The sequence below is a fragment of the Alnus glutinosa genome, chromosome 12 (assembly GCF_958979055.1).
Source record: "Alnus glutinosa chromosome 12, dhAlnGlut1.1, whole genome shotgun sequence".
NCBI classification, from domain to species: domain Eukaryota; kingdom Viridiplantae; phylum Streptophyta; class Magnoliopsida; order Fagales; family Betulaceae; genus Alnus; species Alnus glutinosa.
The window spans coordinates 17652443-17676339 of record NC_084897.1 but is presented as its reverse complement, the minus strand read 5'-3'; the positions used below and the strand labels follow the sequence as shown (position 1 = coordinate 17676339).

Below are 23897 nucleotides of genomic sequence, written 5' to 3'. Positions count from 1 at the left end.
CTAAATCGAGTAATGCTTGATCTTGATTGAATTGGCAGAGTGCTTTCTTTTTGGGGCACTTTCGGCATCATCAACAGCCGACTTTTAGGCCCACGTCGGCTTGTTTTTTTTACCAAGAAAATGTGACAACTACGGGCGGATCCCGTTGGAAAGCTTCAACCTTTCGGTTGGGCTTTGTTTCTATCTGAATCTTCTCACATTGCACAAACTACTAAATTGGTTCGTTTGCTTTGTTGTCATGAGCTTGCATATGGGTCACTCTGATTTGACATTCTGCCTCTGTTTATTCATCGCCTTCATGGGTTTCTCACTTGAACAGGTCAACCTTCTATATTTGTTGATACTCTTCTGTTTGATTGATTTGGTTTTTGTCCTTTTATTCTCATGTTAATTGGGTTGGTTTGTTATGCACGTTATTGGATTGTCTGAGGATTTCTTTTCACGTTTTGTTCCTTTACAATTTGTTTATTAACTTTGGCCAATTAAGGATGTATGAGCTAACTGAAGGTCAATGTTTTTTAGGATATTCATCTCTTATGAGAAATAGGTCTGTTTCTTTTGCTTTGAATTTCGGTTTCTTTGGAGGGTATTGATTTTATTTTATTTTATTTGAAAAAAAAGTGGGATTTCTTCTCCTTTTCTTGGAATATTTTCTGGGTATTGATCATCTATGAGAAGTGTTCAATGATGATAATTGAATTCCTTATTTATTTGTTTATTTAATTTTCTTGGAGTCTTCTTATTTTTGTTACGTTAATTATTTCGTTGGGTGTTTTTATTTGGGTTTTTGGCCCTAACTTTATAGTAATTTCCCTGGTTTTCCATCAATAGCTGCAGTGTTGAGATTCACCTTATTGGATTATCGATTTCATAGTGGAAGGATTGGAAATTTTACTGTTTCAAGCAATCAGTTTCTTCTTCTCTGAAGTCGCTTAAGTCCTTTCTGGCATGGCTGCCTCGAGGATTTCATCTGCTAAACAACAGAGAACTTGGGGTTTCACCACTGCTCTGGCTTCTGCTGTTCTTGAATGGTTACTGATTCTGTTTTTGCTTGTTAATGCCATATTCTCTTTCTTAGTTACAAAGTTTGCTCGTTGCTGTAAATTGCAAACACCGTGCTTGCTATGCTCGAGGCTTGATCACGTTTTTGGCAGTAAAACACTTGGATACTATTGGGAATTGATCTGCGGTAATCATAAGCTGGAGATTTCTTCCTTAGTTCTTTGTCATGCTCACAATAAGCTTGTAGATGTTCATGGAATGTGTGAAACTTGCTTCTTCTCATTTGCAACAATCAATAAATCCAATGCTGAAACATACAGATTATTGGTGGGTAAATTGGGGGAGGATACACTCTGTGGTTTTGATCAGGACCCTAAAATTTGTTCTTCAGACACAAGGCATTGTTCTTGTTGCAGTGAGCCATGGGTTTTAAGAAATACACAAAAGTTGATTCAGACCAAATCAGTTGGGTGTGAAGCTGCTGAGCTTGATGTGCCTTTATCAGGTGAGGTTGAACTTAATCAGGATGACTGGAAGATGAGAAGAGGAAAACCACCTGTGTCAGTTAGAGCCACTAATCTGAGAAATAGTGGGATTGATTCTTTGTCTCATGTTGGATACACAGAACTTAAGGTCACTTCTGATACCGAATCTGAGGTACTGTACTCTGATGATGATAATGATGCAAGTGCTTTGCTTCGTGCAACTGATGTTTCCAAGGATGATCTTGCCGTTCAAGATGTGCAGTTGGAGCCACTCATTATTACTCTAGCCGATGATTCGGCCACTGAGAAACTGATAATTGCAGATTCTGCGCCTGAGGCTTTCTCTCCGGTGTCACAGGTGGAATTAGATTCTATTGAAGTCCATGGTAGTACATCTGTGGCATCAACTGCTGCTGTTAAGAACGGTCTAGAGGAACTCAACTGGCAACAAGCTGTTAGCATGGCCAGTTCCCCTGCACCAACTGATCTTCTTTCCCTTGATTATGTAACTCCATCATCAAATACTATGGAAACCACTATTAAAGTATCAAAACAAAGCTGTAAGTTACAGACTTTTTCAGTTTCTCTTGTTCTCTATCTTCATTCTATTGCACTGTTTGAACTTTGGAAACTAAATAAGAAGTGAAAGCCTTGAGCTTTGAAAACTAAATGAGAAGTGAAAGCCATGTTATTACCTTTTCATAGGAGCTGATACGTGGGTACTTTCTTTTTGATAAACATCTATGATTAGTATGCCCCCTTCCCCTCCCCATCCTGCTTCCCATGCTAAAAAGTTAATCATACTCGAATCTAAAAACAATATCTTATTTTTAATGTCAAGATATTCAATTCTGTCTTCTCATAGTAATTTTAATTTACATGAAAATTTTGTGTAAAAAGGTAGGGATGTTTAAAATAAATTTCATGCAATGTTCATACTCTGTATTTTACTGGTTTTAGCTAGCCCTTTGTCTCTCTTTTGAATTGAATTGTTTCTTTCAGTAGATCTTACTGGAACTGGTGAAGGTGGGCAAACAACTGTGGTGGAGTGTGGGAAAATCAATGATGCAAGAACTACACCAATTATGCCATCTGAAATTGGTCTAGAAACAAACCCTGTTTCAAGTGACACTGCTCAACTAGTACCCAATTTATTGGATCTTGGTGATGCTTATAAGATGGCTGTTGGCAGTAGAGGGAGACAATCGTCTGGTGTGTTTGTAGAGCAATGGGTTGGGAAAGATAACTCAAGAGTTAGTGAAGATTTGAAGCTCTTGTTGTCTCAATTATCTGCCACTCGAGGGATTGAGCAATCAATGAACGACAAGAGTCCTATAGTTTCTGTAAATGGTGATGAATCGAAGACATCTGTGGCAGAGTGTGGGAAAATCAATGATGCAAGAACTACACCAATTATGTCATCTGAAATTGGTCTAGAAACAAAGCCTGTTTCAAGTGACACTGCTCAACTAGTACCCAATTTATTGGATCTTGGTGATGCTTATCAAATGGCTGTCGGCAGTAGAGGAAGACAATTGTCTGGTGTGCTTGCAGAGCAATGGGTTGGGAAAGATAATTCAAGAGTTAGTGAAGATGTGAAGCTCTTGTTGTCTCAATTATCTGCCACTCGAGGGATTGAGCAATCAATGAGCGACAAGAGTCCTAGAGTTTCTGTAAATAGTGATGAATCGAAGACCGCTGATGCATCTAGCTCTATTGGAATGCAGATTCTTCAAAAGAGGATCTCACCTGAGCAAAATGAGTCTGGTCTGTTGCTGGATGGAATTGGAAGCACACTTCAAAAGAGAATCTCACTCGAGAGAAACGAGTCTGGTTTATCTTTGGATGGAAGCACACTTCAAAAGAGAATCTCACTCGAGAGAAACGAGTCTGGTTTGTCTCTGGATGGAAGCATTGTCAGTGAAATTGAAGGTGAAAATATGGTTGATAGATTAAAACGACAGATTGAGCATGATAGGAAACATATGAGTGCATTATATAAGGAGTTGGAAGAAGAAAGAAATGCTTCCGCTGTTGCTGTTAATCAGGCCATGGCAATGATTACTAAATTGCAGGAGGAGAAGGCAACACTCCATATGGAAGCCTTGCAGTGCCTACGACTGATGGAAGAGCAATCTGAGTATGATATGGAAGCACTCCAAAAAGCAAATGACCTTCTTGCAGAGAAAGAAAAAGAGATACAAGATCTTGAAGACGAGCTTGAATTTAACCGGAATATGTTTCCAAATGAATCAATTTCGGAGAATGTGGTAGAGGAAACTTGTGGTGTGAAGGCAAGAGATATTGGAATGGATCGTTGTGAATCTGTTTGTGTTGAGGATAGTGCAAGAGTTCTTAGAGACTCAGTTACTGAAGAACTTAATATCTGTGACAAAGTTGAAGGAGCAGGTATGCCATTGGGGGATAAGGATACAGGTACCGTGAAGAATGCGTTGTTAGAACTTGAAGATGACAGGTTATACATTTTGCAATGTTTGAAGAAGTTGGAGAAAAAGCTTTATTCATTTTCTAATAATGGGGAATACTTAGCAAATGGTGAATATCAAGTAAATGAAGGAGGAGATGGAAAAAGTGAGTTCAAAGAGTCTAATTTGAATGGAAGAACTCAAGGGAATGGTGGAGTAGAAGAGGATGATTTGTCAGTGCAAAATTACATATCTGTGTCCAGAACGAATCTGCAAGCTCAAGCCTCATTTGAGAGCTCTCAGCCCTTATGCAAGGAAAATATGAAATTTGATAGTAGTGGGCAAGGCTCTCCTGTACCCCATTGGGGGGCCGATTTAGCTTCTCTTGGAAATGTGGTTTCAGAATTGAATGGCCGGTTGGAAGTGCTTGAGGCGGACCGAACTTTTCTTGAGCATGCTATTAAATCAGTCGGAAACGGAGAGGAAGGGCTACAATTAGTTAGGGAGATAGCTTCCCATTTGCAAGAATTGCGAAGGATTGGAATAAGAAGAATAGATCCAACCATAGCTTGAGGCTTCAATGTGAAATATCACACAGGTGACTATGATTAAAACCCTACCCAGGTCAAATTCCTGTATAGTTTCTACTCATAATGTATGCACTCGACTTTTTTTTTTCTTTTTTCTTGACTAGGGGAGAGATTGCTTGGCTTTATAGTCATGAGTTTCATATATAATTTCTTTTGAAAAAGGTTGATGCTAATACTTTGATGATATATATGGCTTTCCAAGAATATCTTGGCTGGGTTAGTATTTTTTTTTTTCTGTGCTTTTTCCTTTGGCCAAGGAAGCAGTTATGTGAGTTTCAAGCAATTAGTTAAAAAATTGTACACTTAGATCATAGTAGCACTTGCTTCTTGGAGGTTGAAATCACATGCCATGCATTGGCCATGGGCAATTTTTCGCCCCTTTTCATGGGCCCTTTTAGCAATCCAATGCCTCCTGGACATTCTTCAATGATTTTAAGGAAGAAAAAAGATGCTATGTGGTGCTAATGCACTCTTACTCAAATAGAGCTTGGGAAACAAGTATAACCAAGTGGAAAAACCTCAAAACGTACTTTTTTTACTTTGTTGCTATGAAAAAGGTCAAAACGCACTTTTGGGAAACGCTTGAAAATGAAGTTTTTGTTTTCAAAAGTTCTTTTTTACTATAAAAGCTCTATTTCCTAACACAATCCTAAGCAAGCTCTTAGTGTTAGGATGCAGTCTTTTTATTTTCTTGAGGTTTTTCTGTCTCTCAACATGACTTTCATGTTTTCATCTGTCATAAGTTTGTTCCATGAAATTTGCAATTTCTGTCTCATTAACTCATTCCTTAATTTAGTCCTTAACTCTCCAGTTGCTGTTTACATGGATTATTCAGGTTCACGTGGGGAGAAAGCCATGTTGATCCTCCATGAAGTGCAAGTCTACTATTCTTCTGCAAACCCGTTATTGAAGACTGGTTCTCAAGAGTACAGCATCACTAGCTTGTTCTTCTCTCAAGAGAGAGAAAAAGAAAGAAAGAAAGACCAACACGATAGGATTCAAAAGTATACAGCGAGTCTCTTTTTTGTTGTTGTTGTTGCATTTAATGTGTGAAGTATACGGAGAGTCGGAGAGGGTTTTTGTCGCCCCTCATCTATATTTCGGTTTTGAATTTGTTTATTTGTTTATTTTTCTTTTCATTTTGAGTTTGGGGAGTGGATGAGTGATTGCATTGTTGAAGGGGTGATTTTTGTGTGTAAATTGGATTGTTTGGATCATGAAGATGGTTAATATCAATTAGTCAGCCTGATCTCTTTGTACATGTAAACAAATGTAATACTAGTAATATTCAAGCTGCTTCCTTTAGCTACAAAAATATGAACTTCCAGACGATCTTCATGGGTGTGTAAATCACATAAAATGCTTTTAAGGGGGAGGGGATCTATTATATAAAGTTGCTTTCTGGGAGAGAAAAGATCCTTTGCAAGACTTTGATGGTGGCTGGCTGCATTTGTTCACAATTATCCTATTATCAACAAATGCCACAACTGAACATTTTATTATCATGTCCTGGTTTATAGATAATGAAGCAAAATGAGATGCATTCTATTTCATAACATCTACGTAGAAACAATCTAGGCAAAATAACATACCTCTTTTCCAAACCTCGTCACCTTAGAGATTAGGATCGGCAATTTTTGACAAGATTCGGGAACTCAATATAAATGTAATTCGAAATTAGCGGATTGGAATTAAGGGATATGAACCATTTAATTAAATGGATTGAATTGTGGTTAGTCTATATGACTTTATAACTATGCTTCGACACCATTTGAACCTGGCATACGACATTAGGGTTAACAATTTTTGACATGACTTGCAAACTCGATATTAACCCAACACGAAATTAGTGAGTTAAGGTTGAGAGATCGAACCTGTTTAATTAAAAGGTTAAATATGTTCTACCCCTTGTGGTTTAACTTCTTTATTTTATGTCCTCCTGTGGTTCATTTCGTATTGCAGATAGTACCTTGGTTTTGGCAAAAGATGGTGATGGTACTTCCGTCCAAAAATTAATGGTAGGGCACGTTAGTGCCACTAAATACCTTTTAAAAGTTGACACCTGTTCCAAATGCCACATAAGTTTACCCTGGGACAAGTGGACACCTATCTCAGTGGAGAGTGCAAACTTTTGTGTCATCTGGGACAAGTATTGACTTTTAAAGGGTGTTTAGAGGCATTGATGTGTACTCCTGTTAATTTTTGGCGAAAAGACAAGTGGACACCTATCTTAGCGGAGAGGGCAAACTTATGTGTCATCTGGGGCAAGTATTAACTTTTAAAAGGTGTTTAGTGGCATTGATGTACTACTGTTAATTTTTGGATGGAAGTACCATTTCCGTCTTTCGCCAAAACCAAAGTATCATCTGCAATACGAAATGAATCACAAAGGACAAAAAAATAAAGGCTTTAAATTATAAGAGGCAAAAACATATTTAAGCCTTAATTAAGTAAATTGAGTTAGAGTTTAACCAATATAATTTTATATCTGCTTTGATACAACTCAAATCCAACGTGTTAAGACAAATTGCCACATATAGAAATTCGACCCAGGTTTGCACTGCTTCAGTTTCACTAACGATGCCCAAAAGCTGCCTGTAGCCAAAATACCAAGTTTAAGGAGAGGAGAAAACTGAAAGCGAAAGACAGAAACAGAAGCAGATTTGTGATGTTGGTGCAGAAAAGCGCTTTTGCATCTGCTTCTTCGAGATATACTTCGGCGTCAACTTCTACTTCTCTGCTTCAAGACGGTACCACTAACAAACCCGCTAACCTTTTTTCTTTCTCCACAAATTATCCTCTACTTTTTGCTTCAATAGCTTACTTTCACTCTCAAACTTATTGTTCTACTACTACTACTACTACTACTAGTATTAGTGCTAGTAGGATAGCTAAAAGAAGAAAAAGATATGATCAAACCCAGTTCTTGAAATTTGTGAGGGAACAATGTAAGCGTGGTAGCTTGACTAATTTTGATGATGCCCTTAGCATATTCAACCAGTTAATTGACATGGGTTCCCGAGCGTCTATTGTAGATTTCAATCAGATTTTAGGTAAAATTGCGCAAATGAAGCGTTATTGGGACGTGATTTCTTTACATAAGCAAATGGGTTTGTCAGGAATTCTGCCTGATGTTTGTACTCTGAACATTGTGTCTAATTGTTTTTGTAATTTGAATAGAGCGGATTTTGGGTTTTCGTTGCTGGGTAAGATTTTGAAACTTGGGTACGAGCCGGGTTGTAGGACCTTCACCACTTTGATTAATGGGTTTTGTCTTGATGGTAAAACATTGAAGGCGGTGGAGTTGTTTAATGCGATGGTGGAGAGAGGGTATTGGCCAGATGTGGTTACGTACGGGACAATGATAAATGGGTTGTGCAAAACCGGGGATACTAGTGTGGCTATAAGGATGCTTAGGAAAATGGAAGGAGGAGGTTGTAAGCCTGATAGGGTTGTATATAGCGCTATCATTGACCGTCTATGCAAGGATGACCTAATGATTCAGGGTTTGAATCTGTTGTTAGAAATGATGGGCAAAGGGATTTCCATAGATATTGTGACTTATAATTCCTTGATTTATGGGCTGTGCAATTCATGTCAACGGGAGGAGGTTTTGGGTTTTTTGAAGGAAGTGGATCGCAGGGAAGTTGCAACATATATAAGAACTATATATATGCTGACTGATATGCTATGTAAAGAAGGAATGATTTCTGAACCGAAGTGTGTGATTGAATTGATGAATCAAAGAGGTGCGGAGCCTGATAGAATCACTTACAGCATACTCATGGATGCATACTGTATGCGGGATCAGATGGACGATGCAAGAAAAGTATATGATTTGATGCTTGAGAGGGGTTGTCATCCTGATGCTTGTTGCTATAACATCTTGATCAAAGGATATTGCAAGAGTAGAAGAATGGATGAGGCCATGAGTCTTATTGAAGAAATGTCTGGTAAAAGGTTGGTTCCTGATATTGTTACTTACAACATTCTTATTGGTGGCATGCGTTCTGTTGGGAGACTTGAAGCTGTGCAGGAGCTCCGTAATGAGATGCAAGCTCATGGAAAGCTTCCAGATATCTTTACTTACGCTACATTGTTGGATAAGCTATTCAAAAACCAAAATGTTGATGAGGCTATGAAACTTTTTAAAGAAATTGAAAGTTGTAGGATGGATTCTGACATTGTGATTTACAGTATCCTAATTGATGGTATGTGCAAAGCTGGGAAACTCGAATTTGCAAGGGAAATCTTTTATAGTCTCTCTGAGAAAGGTTTACAACCTAACATTAAGACGTATACCTCAATGATCGATGGACTTTGTAATGAAGGGTTATTGGATGAAGCAAGTGAGTTACTCAAAAGAATGGATGAAAGTGGCTGCTCACCGAATGGTTGCACTTATAACACAATTATCCGAGGATTTCTAAGAAACAATGAGATATCAACGGCGATGGAACTTCTTCATGTGATGGCTGAGAGGGGTTTCTCAGCAGATTCTTACACTAATAGGATGTTAGTAGATTTGCCGTCTACTCATGGGCTACAACCTTCTCATGAAAAGCCTCAGAATTATGTATGAAAGTTATTCCAGCTATTCAACATGAAGTGAAGATTTCGTGCAAAAGTTGGCAGTGAAGCAATCTGGAGTACATTATAATTAAGTATGTTTCTATAATACTGGCATTCATGTTTCTTATGTGCAATAAAAGGTTGCGTAACCCCTAAAAAAACCTTCTTCTGTGAAGTAGTAGCAGGTTGCTTTTAACTCCCTTGAAATGGCATCTTAGCAATCTACTGTGTGAAAAATATTAATAAGGACTTCATCTCAAACATTTGAGGAATCTTAGAAGAATGAAGTGTATGACAAAGTCTTGGAAATCCTTAAAATGAAAAGTTCTCATGAACTTATGAACTTAGCCATGAAATTTAAGTATCAAGGATCAAACTATTTGTGGTATAATGAGATTCAAGTATGCTGTTAAATGTTTACATATTGGCACTTCCAGACACGCGCGCACCCTGGTTAAAAATCTTTTAACTCAAACAAACTGATGAAAACAATGCATTAAACCTAGGGTTTCTTGCACAATAGTTATGACCCGATGACCTTGCTTATCTTCTTTTAATAATATAACATAAGGAAACTATAACTTTGAACCTATTTGGGTACTTAAAAAGTTTTTTACTCTGAAACATCAGATTGTAATATTTATAACATTTGTGATCATACTGATCTTGAGGTGTTCCATGTGTTGGTATGAGTTTTCTTTTTATTTGTATCTTGTGACATTTTGGTATCTAAGGTTGTGGTCAGTAGCTTAAATAGAATTTAAAAGAAAAATGGAAATTCATACCATAAATTTGTTCAAGTTCTTTTTGTTTTACAAGTGGCCCACTACCTTGTAAGACAAGTGGTTCGTAATGAAAGTATGTTTCAAATGCTTCATAGAGAAGATACAAAAAGTCATTTGAAATTCTATGAGGCTTCTGTTGAAGTTGCAAATCGGGTACTGTTAAGTCTTGTCTTCACCTCACTGATGTAGCAGTTAAAACAGTTTAATAGATTTCATTCAAAAATTCATAGTTCTTGAAGTTGTTCCATATGACACCCAAAACTGGTGAACACTTGGTGCCTTTGATTGCTCCATCCCTTCAATCAAATGGAACTCTATGCGTTGAGTAGAATATATCTCTTCGATTTCTTTGAACTGTGATTAATTGCATTGTTCTAGTAGTAGATCTTCAAGTTAGGTCGGAACTATGCAACCATTTTATTGTGCAACTTGGTACTAGCTTAACATTTAAATTTGGGCTTAATGATAATTTATCTCATTTCTAGGTGCAGAAAACATAAACCTTTATCACCTGGGCTTGGACATCCGGACGTGTGACAAGAATAGACAGGTCCCACTCTTCTCTTTGGAATATTGCAGAAGAGAACATATTGATGAGAAAATGGTTCAAGAACAGACAGGTCCCACTTCTCTTGGGAATATTGTAGAAGAGAACGTATTGATGAGAAAATGGTTCAAGACAGACAGGTCCCACTCTTCTCTTGGGAATATTGTAGAAGAGAACATATTGATGAGAAAATGGTTCAAGAACAGACAGGTCCCACTCTTCTCTTTGGAATATTATGAGAAAATGGTTCATTATTATATGTGGAACTGATAGGATCTAATGGTGTGCAATTTCAATGGAAAAGCATTTGGCATACTAAAGTTCTAAGGAAGGATTGCTTCTTTTGTTTAGACTGGTGCTTCGGGTAAGAACTTCATTAATATAGTTGAATGGCATTACATGTGCAAGTCTAATGGTGACTAACTGGACCATCTATAGCTCCATTGTTTTGTAGCATGAGAGTTCTGGTTAGTACTAATCTCTTTATTTGGGGTTCAATAGGTGGTGTTGGCCTGAAGTTGGTATGCAATGTTTGGGCCACATGGAGGCAACTACATTTAAATTACTGTTCCACTTTGCTTCATGTGACTACATTTGGAGTGCTGTTCTAGGTGAGCGGGTGGTCGCGCCACCCTCGAAACCCCTGAGGGGGTGGCTGGGTCAGCCTACATCATGCGCTAATCAAAGTGTGCGCAGCGGAATACCAATCCCAGAAAAAATTTCTTCAAGATAAATAAGGCTAGATTAAGGGGAAAGTACACTTTACCTCCCTGATCTATCCACCTATTGGCAATTTGACACCCAATGTTTAAAAATTGGTAAATGACCCCCTTAATTTTAATAACGTATGACACTTAAAACCTTCCGTCCCATTGCTTGTCAATTTTGACGGAAAAAAGACCACGTGCATTGCATGTGACCTTTTAAAAGCTGGAAGTTCCAGATTTGCCCCATGTGTTCCAAATGTGAGTTTTCAGAAGGGCGCTCCACAAAATTTAATTTGCTGGCGTGTTGGCCTTAGAAGCTAAGCGGACCCACATGTTGGCCTTCTCTGCCTTTTCTCTTTGGTGTTTGGTTTGCTAGAAAGTGAAAGAAAAAAAAATGAAACTCGACGTTCGTCCCGTCCACCGGCTTAAAGAAACAGAGAGTCTGCGTCTACTGTAGTATCACCGTTTGGGTGTGATTGAGTTGGATTGGTTGTGCTGTAACAATGAGAATGGGGGAATTCTCCAATATGGACACCCGACCTGCACCGGGGATGTGTTCCCCAGATTGTAGACTCTCAGCTGCGCCGAGCCACGCTTCTTGCCTCTGCTGACAGTGCTCTTCTCCGCCGTGTCCAGCGCCCCGATGCACCCTTTCACGATGTCGTTGATGTACGATGTACGATAAATCACGCACCACCTCCTCCTCCTGTATCTGGTACACGCCAATGGTCTTACCTAGTAAGATGTCTATTGCAACAAATATGGGAACTGCTGAACGGAAGACAATGAATGTGTCAATTGTGAAGAAACCAAACTATGAACATGTATTGCTATCTCTTCTTTTCACGAACTAGGTGTTCACCAGTCTTCAGCTTCGAGCTTTTCCTCAGTGTCTTTATCTTTGTCGTTGTTTTTGCTTGACTCTCCTCTGGTGGTCTCGCTAGGACTCTATCTAAAACCCGAGTTCATATCCAAACTCAGAAGTGTTATTCCTGGCCCTTTTGTTCTGCCACTTCTTGACGTGTTTACGAAGCATACGATTTGATTTTCGGGTAACCCTCTATTTCTTACTGCTTTGATGACTCTCTCAAACGCTTCAGGTCCATGTCTATCAATGTAACGCTCTACAGATTTCTTGCGTCGAGGGTCATCATCTGGAGCGCCTTCTTGTGGTCCTCAGAATAAGTTGAGCTCACAACGCCCCCCATCTTAACATACTTCCTCGCAATACTCCCGTAAATATTTGCTGCCCCGTTAAATATTGGCAGCACCAGCCACATGCAAAACACGAGCTTCATGTATGGCCAAATCGGAAACCTGCAAGCACCCACCCCAGACCCAGACTCATATATATATATATATATAACCTAGAAAGAAAATCACTGCTTTAAACAATATTACGTACCAAGCAAAAACTTTCCAACAAGAAAGCTCGAAAAGGGTTATGAAGGAGTATAAAACCCAGTATGTTAGCCATTGCTGATCGTCTAGGGTTGATGGACTCTCAATTGCTCACATTGATGCGTATCTGTATGTTCATTCATATATCAATTAGCCATATCATGAATATTACTTTTCATATCTGAGAACGCCCATGTTGAAATTCTATTCCTTCACGATCCAGTGTTGATGGGCAAAGCCTACAATCTTTGGTGAGTTAACATTTGATGGAAAATACGAGATGCATGCGGCAAGTTTTTAAGGTAGGTGGGGTCGACGATAAACGAAGTAAAGCATCTGTTGGATACCCTAAAGTTTTCTTTGTAGATTCCAGTTTTCTTTCACGTGTGATCTAGATATTCTAATAGGTTATCCGTTCCTTGATTTTTGTTTATAAGATTCTTGTGTCTCTAATTAGCAACTGTTTAGTTGTTCTGTATGTCTTATTGGATTCAACATGGCTTTTTGGGTTAAATGGGAGGGAGACATCAATCAAGGTGTGGAAGGCCCTGTATTATAGTTGGCACTATTATGATGCTATGTTTAATCTAGGGGTTATAAACATTGAGAAACAAGATCCAAGATAGTTCACAGGCTAAACGCTGACACTCTGTTCTCCCCTGTTCTACACAACCAAAACAGGGGAGAATACAGTTGTTCTCACTCTCCTTCACTCACTCAACCGATTGATGGTGATGTTGGCGCACATTAGCTTGGGTTATTGCTTGCCTGCTAATGTGCTCTCATGGTTGATGGGTGCATTGTAGAAAGGTCTTTGAACTTGTGGACAAGGTAGGACACGTGGGTGCATCATCTGAACTAAGCTCCCTCATCTTCAGCACACATCTTGCCAGCTCACTCGCCTTCCTCTTCTCAGTATACCAATATTCTACGAACTGATTTTTGCAGCTTTTTCATTGGACCTGTTAAAGCTTTTTCAGTGGGATTCCAAGCATGGCGATAATCAAGTGGTGTAAAAAAAATATGTCATTAATGGCTAGAAATTGGTGTAAAAAAATATGTCAACTGGTAGTCGAAGCCCTCAATCGGTAACTCAGCTAGAACTCAAAATGCAGCATCGATTCAGTATGTGATCACCATGAATTGATCGAGTTCTGGTCCTTTGAAGTCTCTCTTGAAGTCAAAACAACACCGTTTCCCAAACTAAAGTCGTTTCCAGCAAGGAGAAGAAATCTAAACGCTAGCTCAGGCCGATGAGGGAGAGGCTGTAGATGTGGTTGTAGGTGTGGGCGATTTCTTTGCCGGCCTTCTTGGTGGCAGCGTAGAAACTGGCATGCTGGTCGGTCAGGTGCAATTCGGAGAATGGGTTCTCAGTGTTGAAATTGTGTGTTTTGACTAATTAAATGAAACAGTGTGTTTTGAATGAAATGGATGATTTTGGAAAGCTAGGCTTTAAATGTCACGTGCATTGCACAAGAATCTCTTTCCGTCACTTTAGACAGACTAAGTGGACGGAAAGTCCAAATTGGCACAAGTGGTAAACGTCAGGGGGGCTATCTACCAAAAATTGAACATTAGGCGTCAAATTGCCAATAGGTGGATAGATCAGGGGGGAGTAAAATGTACTTTCCCCCTAGATTAATTAAACTAACATGTTCAAGATACTTACAATCGAAATCAGCCTCTCCTAGGCTACTAGGACAGTTGACTTTGGTTGATTTGCTCCTTGCATGTTCAATGGTGAAAAACGTGTTCTTCGTGTTCTTAACTCAATCTCCAGATCTTCTCTCTGATGATTGAATGTGACCGTGAGTGTGGACTCATAACTTGAAGCAGTGAATTGGTAAATAATACTTCACTATGACCCTCTGTTTATAGGTTTGGATTTACACTCATGATAGAGTTAAGAGATAAGAAAGAGTTGTTGCATAGATATGATTGGAGTCATAGGAGAACTACAATTCCAATCCCTACTATCTAGACAACATAGATAGGATATGAGTTATTGGAGGAATGAAATTCCTACTCCTTCTACATGTCTATCCCATGCATTTAGGACTAGGATTTTAATCCTAGCTCAATTGCTACTAATTTTTTAGCATGAACTTGGGTTTTATCCTTTAGGCCCAATGTTCCTTAATATCTTCGTAAACCTTTTGGAATTAATTCCAAAAGCCCATTGCTCTTAAATACTTAAGCCCATAGGAAGTTAATTCCTTAAGTTCATAGCTATTTAACTGCTTAAAGCCTTTAGGAAATTAATTTCTGAGCCCAATCATCTCTAAGTAATGAGTCACTTAGGAATCATATTCCTTTGGCCAATGTTTTATCAAATAAAACAATCCAAAATAAATAAATACATAACCGAAGCTCATAACATATGGTCAATTTATATCAGCTTAAAGAGGGACTTAAAGGAAAAAATACAAGTAGCTTTAAATAGGTATGTGACAATATGACACAACCCTATTTAATCTCAATTGATTCCACTAAACAAATGTGACTGCACTCTAATATGTATTTTCAAATTAAGGAATCAATTTCTGCGACATACTTATTTATTACATATTACCCTTCCATAGAATCATTTCGCTGTCGAACCAAAGTCAATACACTGTTACTTAGTTCACTGTTACCATCCAAACATAACCGATGCTCATAGCATATAGTCAATTTACATCAGTTCAAATAGGGACCTAAGGGAAAAAATACAATTAGCTTTAAATAGGTCTGTGACAATATCACACGACCTTATTTAATCACAATTGATTTCACTAAAAAAATATGACTATACTTTAATATGTATTTTCAGATTAAGGAATCAATCCCCGCGACATACTTATTTATTACATATTACATCTCCATGGAATTATTCCGTAGTCGAACCAAAGTCAATACACTGTTACTTAGTTCACTATCTCTTTTCCTTGATACTCCTGATTTAATTACATGATATATCATTTTTTGTATCTTGTGAGTTTGATAAGCGTTGAATGTTGCACATTCAAGCTCCTTAACTTGCATATGTTAATTCCTTAGCATTGTTATTTATTTGATTTTGTGTTGTTTTATTGTTTTCAGATTGTAAATAAAGATGCAATTAATTCAATTGATTTTGGACTTAAAGCACACTTTGAGAAGACCTAGAAGATATTAATAAGTTTAACCAATTATAATATAAGACTTATATGATGTGGTTAAGTTTAATCAAATCAAGTGAATGATTAAATCGGAATTTCTCCAATAAGAGTCAAAATTGGATTGGATTCAAATTTGGATTATGCACGTCTCAGTATTTGGATCATAATTTTCTGGTTAGATCTTGGATTACAATGAAATTGGTGGTGTTGGAAAGCTAATACAAAATGCAACAAATATGTCAGAAATAGTTTTTTTCCTAATTCGAACGTTTACTATGCCAAAATCGCTCCACAATAAAAGATCGCAGATCGGGATGAATTTGGAATCATTTTCCTACTTAGATTGAATTTTCAATCTCTTACTTGGATTAAGGGAATAAGTTTCGATTTTTTTTCGTAATAGGGTGTTGATGTAGACCTTTCCAAGTAACAATTGTTTAATTGTATTTTAATTTGGAATTTTCTATATGCATGATGGTTGTATAACTGTGAGAATTGATCTTAATGTTTATATTCAATCATTATGAATTTCTTATCTTGTTTTAGAAAGTCTTTTATATTGATTGAACTCAATCCTTCATATTTTCTGTGATTATGTGAATGATTGTTATACAACGGTTTTAATTGATATATGATCAAGAGTGTTAGATAGATCATGCCCAGGAAAGACAAATTGTACTACACCTTAATTTAGTGTAATTTAGGTAGACAGTTCGTACCAACCGAATATGGGTTATACTTTTTCATTGATTGTGTGTATCCTATTAAAGACGTAGCTAATCCATACTTAGGGAAGACGGATCGTACCGCATCTTAGTGGTTAGGTGGACGATTCGTGCCAACTGAAGATGAATTATACTTATTATTTAAAGGTAATTTATTGACTACTCGAGTGAATTTCTATTTAACCTTTCCATTGATTTGATTAAACTTAACCACATCATATAGGTCTTCTATTATGATTGATTAAGCTTAAACATATCTTCTAGGCCTTCTCAAAGTATGCTTTAAGCCCAAAATCAATGAAATTAATTGCATCTTTATTTAAAACCTGAAAACAATAAAACAACACAAAATCAAATAAATAAAAATGCGAATAATATATACAAGTTAAGGGGCTTGAATGTGCAACATTCGACGTTTATCAGAAGCATATGATTCTTACATGTCTTTTTTACTAGGATTAACAAGTCATGTACTTCTCTCTAATACATTTTAAAGAGTCATGTACTTTAAAAGTATAGGTTAATTTAGTAGACTAGGTTAAAAAACAAAAAATTTCAACCTAATTTAAAGGAAAAATTTGTTATTGGTAAATCTACTTGGAACTAAATAAAGTCGATCAATTGAATATCAAATAAATTTTAGGAGGTGATTAAGTAGCCAACAACCTTGTGATTTGTAGGGGTGAACAAAAACCCGTGGACCCGCCCCAACCGGCACCCCCCACCTCGCCCCTAAAAATGCGGTTTTTAGTTTTTTATTTATGGGTATGGGTTGGATTTTAACCAACCCATGCGGGGCGGGGTGGGGCTCAGGTTTAATTTTTTTTTTTCTCGGATTCTCGCCCCGCCCCGTGTAAATTAAAAAAAAAAAACACCCTAATTTGTGAACCTAGAGCCCCTCCCCCCTTCATATATATATATATATATATATATTTTTTTTTTATTTTTTTTTCTTTTCTTCTAGGTTCTTCTTGGCGCCGTAGCCCTTCTTCTTCTTCACAGAATCACTGCAACATCTTCAACCACTTGATGAAGTCAATCTTGCAACCACCCTACATTGGAAAGAGGGGAAATAATAATATTAAAAAAAAAAAAAAAAAAGTCGTGGCGAAGAGGCTCTTACATGAAAAATCACAATGATTCAAAAGAAATCACTTTTGTCCTAATTAATGGACTATCAAATAAGATGTTGGAGCTTCATTTTGAAAAGAATCAAGTGAAGATTTAATATCAGGTATCAGCACTCCCAGGTCAGACCATGTCAATAACTTCTGGATTAAATCTTGCCAAGCATTAAACAAGTGAATGTGCTATAAGGAATGGGAAGAGAAAATTAAAGCATTTGGTAAATTGAAGAACAACACACTGTACTCAGTCATGCTTGATGCCTAAAAGTTTCATAGCTACTCCCAGCTAACGATTGCTGCTTCATTGGTAGGAAATGCCTGAACTATGGTAGGACCCAAACTTGTATAGCATCCTTTAAATCCAGCCCTCCTGTAAAAATTTTAGGTGTCCTATACCCCCGGGGATCCCTGCCCCGTGCATCCCCGCCCCGTCCCCATCCACCCTGCACGGATGCAGGGGGATTTTAGCAGGCTGTGGGGCCAAAAAAGGGCATCCCTGCCCACCCCCCCCCCCCCCCCCCCCCCCCCCCTCTCAATGCTCAGCCCTAGTGGTCTGGTAACACTTTTCCTTTTTTCTCATGAGGATATTTAAGAGAGTTGTGGGATTTGTGATGGTTTAGGATTAAAGGTATTTCTATTTTTATTTTTTTTTTCTAAAAGAAATTTGTGTTGCTGTTATTTTAGAGTAATTCTAGAAATTCCTCATGTGTCACTCTAAAAATGAGGTAGCTCTTAAAATTATCATTTGATCAAAATTCAATAGTGATCAATCACAAGTTCAATGGTGATTTTAAAAGCTACCTCATTTTTAGATGGACATAAAAGTGAAACATGATGGACTTATAGCATTACTCGTTATTTTTGTATTTATTGGTGGTTGTATTTTGTAACAAACCGCTGCTCATGATAGCTCAACTCACACAAGAAACTTTGTTTGACCCTCACACGATAGATGCTCATGTGACACCACAACTCCAACTAAAAGAATTGGGTAAAGTCCATGTGCCTCATTCACACTACAACCTAATTGACAATGTTCTCCCAAATTTTCAATTTGAACAATGTCCCCCCCCCCCCCAAACTATCAAAAATTGTCAATGTTTCTTTTAATGACGAAAATACCCTTTATTAAAAAAAAACTAAATCTAGAAAAAAAAATTAAAAAAGAAATACATAAAAACCAGGAGTGGCCAAATTTAAAAATTAGAAGAAAAATTAAGAAGTTATTGTTTTTTTTTTTTTTAAGAAATTAAAAAATTTCATTTAAAAAAATATTTTTTTTTTTGAAATTATTATTATTATTTGAATTTATGGGTGTATTTTTATCTTATTGAAAAAATTGTAAGGTCATTTTTGTCTTTTTGCTAGCCTTTGGGGGACGCTGACACTTTTTGGTAGTTTGGAGGTTATTGTCCCAATTGAAAGTTTAATAGGAGATGATCAATTAAATAGTAGTTTGAGGGGGCGTGTATGGACTTTTTCCAAATGAATTAGAAGTGTGACATCATGTTTGATGGGCATTAAGATATTGGCATATTTTTGGTTAAATCAGTGTTATGCGCACTCAGCCGGTGGTTAGCATATTGTATAGATCACAAAAGTGGCTAACCATGTATCTGCTAACCATATACATAAATACATGATACATCATATCAAAAGTGGTTGCTACTGAACAAACAATTGATGAAAGGGTTTTGGCTTACTTACAGCCAACCAGAAAGGTATTAATATTTATATTGTTACAAGGAAATACAAAAAGAGAATACAATTAATTTACATATCAGTAACGCTCATAACATTCATAACACTCATAACGCCCATTTTCAATTAGTCATAATGCTCATAACACACAAACCAGTAATGCTCATAATAGATCAGTAACACCCATCAAGACATAATGCTCATGACACTCCATATTTGATCTTCTTCAGTTATAGTCATCTCCAAACACTTAAGTCACGGGCTTGCCTGATGAGGAAGAGGCTGAGGTGGATAACTTAGTAACAGCTAAATCATGTATTGCCTTCTACATGAGGTCTCTTATGTCAGCTAGTGACTAGTGACATGTAAACCCATGCACTAAAAGGAAATGGCGAGATGATGCAGGAGAATGAGCAGTTGAGTTGTCCGATATTGAATTAAGTGAAACGAATAAACATTTATATTAGGTTATTTTGTGTCATTTATATCGAATTGAATGCCAACGAAACTTAGCCCATGTAGTGAGCTCATTTTGTTTCATTTATATTAGATTACACCTATAAACATGCACACGAATAGCATAGTAAAACTCACTGAGCATTGGCAGAAATAAGGCTTAAGCACGTTATAAATCAATGAGCTATGCTTGAGGGAATTATCACATTAATTTTTGCTTTTTTTAAGAAGTAATGTGTTTGGCGAAAGGATCATGATTTTATTCTCAAAAAGTCATCTATCAGTTAACAATAAAAAATCATGATAATGAAATGCACAATTTAATATTGATACATGTATCAATAGTCAATATAGTCTAGTATGCACATACCACATATTTGTCATTTTATCAATGGTGGCCATGTATACAATCATATTATTTCCATTTTTTACATATATAATTTATTCATGAAGGAAACACAATGATAAACTACGAAATTTGATCAACAAAGTTCTCAGTAAAGCAAGTCTCACAACATATAATTAAAGAGGTTTTATGCATGTTCAAAATGCGCATTTGTAACTATTGAAAATAGTCATGCTTAAACAATGCAAAGTTAGGCGTTCTTATGGGCGATTGCTTACTTTGTGCGCAAATTCCAAATACGAGATCCTGAAGATGTCTTAGCTCCTTAACTTACATTTTTACTCTATCATTAGTCAAATTCCTAAGCCATAAATCTTAATTATCACTTAAAACCCTTAATCCAACATTCTGCCCTAGACCATTCTAACGATTCAAGCGCATCTTTCGAACAATTGTGATACCGTTCGACCACTGTAATGCTCTAGAAAATTAATTAACTAGTAATTAATTTAACAGTTTGCCTTCTCGTCTCATTTAAATCCTAGCCCTTGGTTTCTTTATTAAAGGAAAGCAAGCGTAAGTCACTTTCACTTATTTCAAAGTCTCACTTTCACCCACTCACATTGTAATTTCATTATCCACAATTTCTACACTCTCAATTACGAACAATTTAGGAGCTGCACATCTATGCCCTGGACTCCATTTAGAATCACAATTATAACATAACCCCCTTTTTCTTCTCTCTTCCATTTGCAATGGATAAATTTTTTGAACAGGAACAACAGCATTCTGTGCACTACCCATTCCTTGATTTCCAGTATTAACCCGCACTTTATGCGTATTAGAAGTATTGTAATTCCTCCTACCCGTGAGCACATGTTCCTTTTGAATTTTAGCTAGATCAAAAGCTTCTAGCAAAGTAGTAGGGTTAAACATTTTATCTGGCAGCTGAATTTCATCTTTAAGACCACTTAGAAAACAACTCAACTTATTGTGATCAGAAATTCCCCTCAGTCTGTTACTAATTGCCTCAAATGTTTCCTTGTAATCCTCTAGAGTAGAATATTGTTTTAACCCCATTAAGCTCTCTATTGGGTCATCATAAGAGGATGGACTAAATCTGGTTAACAAGGCATTTGCAAACCCTTCCCATGAATTAAACATATTGGACTCTGACATATCATGGTACCAAATTAAAGCTTTCTCTTCCATATGAATGGCAGCCAACCTTAACATTTGTCTATAAGGTGTATTATGATAGTCTACAAATTGTTTAACTTTATATAACCATTCAGACTGATCATTCCCATCAAATCTAGGAAAATCAACTCTAACTGACCTTTTTGTTATGCCTCCTTGATCATCAATGTTTTGCTCCCTTTATGCATATGTTTCTTCTTGATTTTGTAACCTGGGTTGATAATCACCGTAAAATGGTCTTCTTGGAAAGAATTCCCCACGTTGTTGACAACCATCATATCTGGAAGGATGAAGTTGAAAACCCTCATTCCTGCCTTTCGGATAGAGTTGTTGTTGAAAGTCAGCATTTTTGCCTTTTTGATACTTTGATCTGCCATTTCTGCCTTCTTAGTTCTCTCCACAATGTTGGAAATTATAACCTGAAAAATAATAAAGACTTCTAATTTATGGGGTGTGTGTGTGTGTGTGTGTGAATAACGTGTAACAAAATATCAAAAGTGCGGAATTTAAAAGAGACGTATATTTTGTTAACGAAGTGAAAACTCAATTAAGAGAAAAACCACTCTAGGGCAGCCAAACCTAGGAATTCTACTATTAAGAAGACAAAGCTAGTAACAAGACAGTAACACTCACATACCCTTATGCAGCAATCGTATCTTACACTTTGATACGTAACTTAACGTGAACGCTTCCCAACCAAGTCTCCTACTTGAAGAGGTCTTCAATGAATTGCTTTAGCTTAGGGCTCCTCCCTAAGCTAGATTTCACACGAAATAAGTAACCACACACCGACAACAATTAGAAAGCTAGCAGATCTTAACAATATCTCCCTAAACACACTTTTTAAGCTATAGAGAATTCAATACCGAATTCTGTAAATAATACATGCCTAGAGGCCTCTATTTATATGCTTAGAAGACCTAAATCGCCACTGATTCGGATTTCTCTAGGCGGCATCCAGACAGAGTTAAAGAGCATCCGGACGGTGAGCTGTGCATCCGTTTTTCATAACGCGCTTCACGCATTTCCATATTAAGGCATAGTCCGGACGGTGTTGTCCTAGCGTCCTGACAGTTGCAAGTTGTCTTTCCCGATCTGTGTCTGCAATGAAAAACTGGATTCTTCTCGAACACTGAAGAATGTTTGGACGTGTTGCCCTAACGTCCGGACGGATGCAAGGCTGAGCTTGTCAAAATCTTCTAGACACTGGAGGGCGTCCGGACGCTTCACTGGACCGTCCTCTGAGTTGGAAACTTCGTAGAATCTTCATGGAACTCCAAAATTGCCTTCTTGAATCTTGTGACACTGAAACTTGTCATAATAAGGCTATTTCCATATCAGAGAGATAAACTCTAAATATCTGAAGACTCTGAAATAAACGGTATCCCTATTTAAGACAGCATCATTACTTGATAGTAATTTTGTCAACAGAATGAAGCCAATAAAACTTACAAACTCTCAATTTGGCCATTCTGGGACAAAAATCACTTGACTGGTTTAAAAATACAATCCCGGTCTAAAAATAAAAATACTCTCTCTTTTTTGTCTCAAAAGGACAAAGGACAAAGGAAAAAGGAAACTATAAAAAGCTAAAGAGAACATCTTGCTGAAAAGGGAGAGGAAGATAACCAGGTTAATCTTTTCACAAGAAAATCGGCACACGCATGTATCTAAACCTAAGAAATCAGTCAGATGGCAAGTCAAAATTATGCAAACATATAGTTCAGAGACAAGTATTTAATGAGCAAAAATTTCCCTACAAACAGAAATTTTAAATAGCTGGCTGAACTCATGCAATGCGTGTATGTGTAAAAGCTTTCTCAATAAGATATGAAGTTCGCTAATATGATTTAAAGCAACTAAATTTTCTAAACAAGAAAGAAAATCAATGTTAAATCAGTCAAAAGTCAAACCTTATTTTACTAAGGCCCAGCAACCCTTATCTGATGCACTCCTCCTAAGATATAACACTTTTCGTTTACTTAGTCCTTTAATGACCGTCTATTTCCGCAATGAATTGGTCACTGACTGTTTCTATAGGAACAAGTTTAATAACATATTTATAGCACAATAAGCAGTGGATCTTTTCAAATATCCATATTTACTGAAGGTAAATACTTTTTATCACTTGGTGCTGCAACGTATAAAGAATGCCAAAGTTTAGGGGTTCTAGGTTCAGCTAGTGAGTTGGTCAATTTGACCACCTCAGCAAAAAAAAATCTTTCTCATCAGAATTTTCAGAAATTAAAAATCAGAAAGTAAAAAAATGTACTTTAGGGGAGCCTTTGATATTGCATAATTTTTCATCGCATAAGAAAAACAACTATCTAGCATAAAGATGTAACATGAAAACTTAGCAAATATCAGACTTAGGATCTCAAGCATATGTAGTCATATTCTATCAAAACACAATGAACTGAGATATCAGATTAAAAAACATGAGATAACTGAAAGACTTAAAAAAAACAACCTCTAACCTTACCCCCCAATTTTATTTTATATTTTTTATTACAAAAACACATCATGCTTCCAAAGGAAAAGACTAAGGAACAAAACAAAGTCTAATCCTAGCATGAAGAGAGACATGTCATAAACACCAATGACTTTTCTAAGAGGCTCAAACCTGCTTCTATCGAGAGGTTTGGTAAGAATGTCAGCCAATTGGTTGTCAGTGGGTATAAAAGAAA

At 37.0% G+C, this 23897-nt stretch overlaps 2 protein-coding genes across 4 annotated transcripts; both read left to right on the top strand.

The window, feature by feature from the left end:
• The first annotated feature begins 58 nt into the window (after window positions 1-58).
• On the top strand, window positions 59-5746 carry LOC133851299 (myosin-binding protein 1-like). 3 transcript variants are annotated; one of them, XM_062287643.1, is made up of 4 exons: window positions 59-319; window positions 832-2047; window positions 2493-4511; window positions 5339-5746. In XM_062287643.1, exons 2-3 carry the CDS (start codon window positions 949-951, stop codon window positions 4484-4486), a joined length of 3093 nt encoding a protein of 1030 aa, XP_062143627.1. In that variant the 5' UTR covers window positions 59-319; window positions 832-948; the 3' UTR covers window positions 4487-4511; window positions 5339-5746. The 3 variants fall into 3 exon arrangements, with proteins under 3 accessions (XP_062143627.1, XP_062143626.1, XP_062143625.1); XM_062287642.1 differs by having other exon boundaries at window positions 60-319; window positions 838-2047; window positions 2490-4511; XM_062287641.1 differs by having other exon boundaries at window positions 60-319; window positions 2490-4511.
• A 1316-nt stretch (window positions 5747-7062) lies between these two features.
• LOC133851808 (putative pentatricopeptide repeat-containing protein At1g12700, mitochondrial) lies at window positions 7063-10757 on the top strand. Its single transcript, XM_062288392.1, has 2 exons — window positions 7063-9167; window positions 10346-10757. Exon 1 carries the CDS (start codon window positions 7172-7174, stop codon window positions 9083-9085), a length of 1914 nt encoding a protein of 637 aa, XP_062144376.1. The 5' UTR covers window positions 7063-7171; the 3' UTR covers window positions 9086-9167; window positions 10346-10757.
• The last annotated feature ends 13140 nt before the right edge of the window (window positions 10758-23897 follow it).

Bases quoted from the DNA above. Each gene is read 5' to 3' on its own strand.
- LOC133851299 (XM_062287642.1), top strand. From the start codon at position 949: ATGGCTGCCTCGAGGATTTCATCTGCTAAACAACAGAGAACTTGGGGT. The intron at 2,048-2,489 runs GTAAGTTACAGA...TGTTTCTTTCAG, and splicing joins TAAAGTATCAAAACAAAGCT to TAGATCTTACTGGAACTGGT.
- LOC133851808 (XM_062288392.1), top strand. From the start codon at position 7,172: ATGTTGGTGCAGAAAAGCGCTTTTGCATCTGCTTCTTCGAGATATACT.